The 3,150-nt window shown below is 65.9% G+C and overlaps 1 protein-coding gene across 1 annotated transcript in view; it reads right to left on the minus strand.

Moving 5' to 3' along the window:
• BARX1 (BARX homeobox 1) overlaps window positions 1-3,123 on the minus strand; it is a 6,411-nt gene extending 3,288 nt beyond the window's left edge. Inside the window, exons 1-4 of the mRNA XM_085302553.1 lie at window positions 2,919-3,123; window positions 877-1,165; window positions 615-699; window positions 1-134 (exon numbers count right to left, since the gene is read on the minus strand). Of these exons, the coding sequence (XP_085158679.1) occupies window positions 1-134; window positions 615-699; window positions 877-1,165; window positions 2,919-3,123 (713 nt within the window). The remainder of the gene's footprint in view (window positions 135-614; window positions 700-876; window positions 1,166-2,918) is intronic.
• Between the last annotated feature and the right edge of the window lie 27 nt (window positions 3,124-3,150).

The raw sequence follows: 3,150 nt of genomic DNA on the forward strand, positions 1-3,150 counted from the left end.
CCGAGGCTCTCGGGCGGCTTCTCGGCGTCCCGGGCTCGCTCCTGCTCCGACAGCTGCTCGCTGCTGGGGATGGAGTTCTTCTTGGGGCGGCCCTTGGGCTTGGTGGGGGACTCCAGGCCGCCCCCTTGCAACACCTGCGGGGCCAGGAGGAGGGCAGAGAAGGAAGCAAACCCGCGTAAAACCGCGCTCCCCGGCGCGGCCGGCGGCCCGGCGCGGCCCCAGCTCTCCGCTCCCCRGCGTTTCAGCACCCAGCCGGGGAGGCGGCCGCGGAACGCGGCTTACAGCTGGCCGGCACCCGGACCTGGCTCGCATTTGCTGCTCTGGCCGGCTCCTCTCCGCCCGTGCGGATCGCCCCTCCGCACCCGCGGGGCTGCGCGGCCCGGCGGGGCGCGGCGTGCAGCGAAGCAGGGCGGCCCCGGCCGCGCCGCACCGCGGTGCCTCCCCATCGCTGCTGCATTTACAGGCCTGTGGCCTTCCCCTTTTTAAAGAACAAATCTTTGGCGACATGCAAAAGCGGAGAGCCTGCAAGAGAGAGACCAGCAGCTCGGCGGAGACGCRGCTGACGGCCCGACACTGGGGGACCGCGCAGCGAGGGGCGGCCACGTGCAACTTACTATTTTCTTCCATTTCATCCGCCTGTTCTGGTACCAGGTTTTCACCTGGAGCTGGCTGAGCCCCAGCGATTCGGCCAGGTCTATTCTGCGGGCGAGAGAGAGGCGGTGAGGCCGCTGCCCGCCCGCCCGCCGCCGAGCTGAGCCCTTTCGCTCCCCGGCCGCAGCTCTGGGCCGTCGGCCGCAAAAACCTGCCTGCGCCCTCCCACCACCTCCACCGCAGCCCCAGCCCCCCGCCCGGCGCGGCCCGGCGCCCCTCGCCTACCTGTCGGGCGTGGAGAGGTATTTCTGCTTCTCGAAGCGCTTCTCCAGCCCCATGAGCTGCAGCTCGGTGAAGACGGTGCGGCTGCGGCGCCCCTTCTTGGCCTTGCCGCCCGGCTCGGCGGCGCCCGGCTCCAGCTTGCCGCGGAGGTGCAGCTCCAGCGGGAGGTGCGGCGCGGCCGCGGCGCCCGGCAGCGCCGAGCCGGCGGCCAGCAGCGCCGAGCCCAGCCCCGAGCAGCCCAGCGGCGCCAGCGGGAACTTGAACACGGCCGCCGGCTCCGCCTTCAGCACCGCTGCGGGAGAGAGGGGCCGTCAGAGCCCGCGGGCGCCCGGCGCCGCGGTGAGGGGCGGCCCCGCGCGGGGGGCAGCGCTCGGGGCCAGCCGGGTGGGGGGGAGGGTCACCCGAATCAGGCTCCGAAAGCGGTGCCGGGGCGCAGCGCGGCGGGGGCCGGGGCGGCCCGGTGCCGGTGCCGCCGGCTGCACCGCGGGGCTGCACCGCGGAGCTGCGCCGGCCCGAGCGCCGCGTTCCGCGGGTTGCGTTTGCGCTGAAACCAGCGGTCGGAAATTACGGAATGCTTCGGGGTGCGCGAGTGGAAATCGTTTAAAACAACGTAAAACCGCTCTCCTTCAATGTCACCTAACAAACGTCGGGGTTCTCGGCCGCAGGAGGAGTAACCGAGGTGCCGGATTCACGCTCCGCGTGCGGGTGGAGACCCGCGCCCGCCTGCGCCCGCCGCGCGTTTCCCCCCGCGGACACCGCTACATTTTCAACAATTTCGATTCCTGCCCGTGAAGCGGAGCCCACGAATTTTCTAAACGCCATTCAGGAGCAGGGCCATCCCTAAAGAAATCACTTCGGCTCGCCGAGGCCCGGCCGCACCGGCGCGCCCCGCCGGCTGCTCCCCGGGCGGCCCCACGGCCACGCGTGTGCGGCCGCCGCCTGCGCTCGGGAGCAGAGAACGATCCGTCCCCCAGCACGGCGACTCCGGGCCGGCCAGCGGGCCGAGGGGCAGGAGCGCTTGCGGGTGCAAACGTTCAAATTCCGTTTAAACGGAATTAGCTATGTACAAGCTGCCTCTTACCGCTAGGAAAACAGGGCAACGATCGGGATTTTGTAAGGATTTTTTAAAAAGTCTCTGCGGATTCCTTCTCCTCGGCCTAAGCAGAAACTGCGTTGTTGAAGCAAATCCACGTATCGCTCCCTTACGGGAACCCAATCCTCCTGCCGCCGACCTCGGCGGGAGCTGCGCTATAAACATCTTTTTATTTGGTCTAGTATTTTAAATAGTTCGTTCAGTCTTTAAAATTACTGTTTCCATATTAATTTCTAGATATTCTAATATACGTGGCTGCCATGCTAGGGGGGCTAGATCCTTTTATATTTCTCTTTTAAGAGAGAAATAACAAATTGGGATCTCTCCGTTTCGTTCATTTCTACGGATAAAGAACGACGATTCTGCAGATTAAAATGGCTTTGGAAATGAAAGCTTTCACAACCACACATTAAAAACTTGCGTTTACATAATAACCGTTTCTAATATCCTGCCGTTGTTCTAGATGCTGAATCAGACTAGAAATAGCGCGCTCCCTCTGTTTTTAAATAAGTAAGTCTAGAGGTGAATACGTGTATGTCGGGCGCCCAGCTAAATCTACGCCCGCGAAGTATACTACTGTTGATTGCAATCGCGTATTTGGCTGCATAGGATCCAGTAACTCATACCCTACCCGAAAACACACACACACACACAAAGAAAATACCAACAAGAACTTTCCCGTGAAATTCCGTGGGAGTTCCGCGCTAAACCGGCTCTCTCAGCAGCCGGCCCGGCGCTCCGAGGACACAAACCTCAGTTTGAAGCCCGCGGCGGGAGGGCGAGGGGGCAGCGCGGAGCGCCGCCCGCCAGCGAGCCGCTGCGCGCCGCGCCGGAGCTCGGGAGCCGCCTCGGCGCGGGGCAACGCGGGCCCGGCCGCCCCCGCGGAGGCGCCGCGGCTCCCCGGCGCGGCCGCCCGCGCGGAAACGGCGGCGGCGGCGCGGCCGGGACGTACCGAGGTGGTTGTGGTAGGGCCGCGCCGCGAGCAGCGCCTGCACGCCGAACTTGAGCAGCTCGCCGGCCGGCGCGGCCCCCTTGGCCTCCGCGTGGTCCGTCAGGATCTCCTCGATCATGAAGCTGCGGTAGCGGTGCGAGCGCTGGTCGGGGAAGGCTTCGGCCGGGAAGTAGTGCGCGGCGCCCAGCTCCAGCGGGTGCTGCATCCTCGCCGCCGCCGCGCGGCCGCGCCC

Source organism: Rhea americana, unplaced genomic scaffold (assembly GCF_003343005.1).
Source record: "Rhea americana isolate MKP2758 unplaced genomic scaffold, rheAme1 scaffold_19, whole genome shotgun sequence".
Taxonomy (NCBI): Eukaryota; Metazoa; Chordata; class Aves; order Rheiformes; family Rheidae; genus Rhea; species Rhea americana.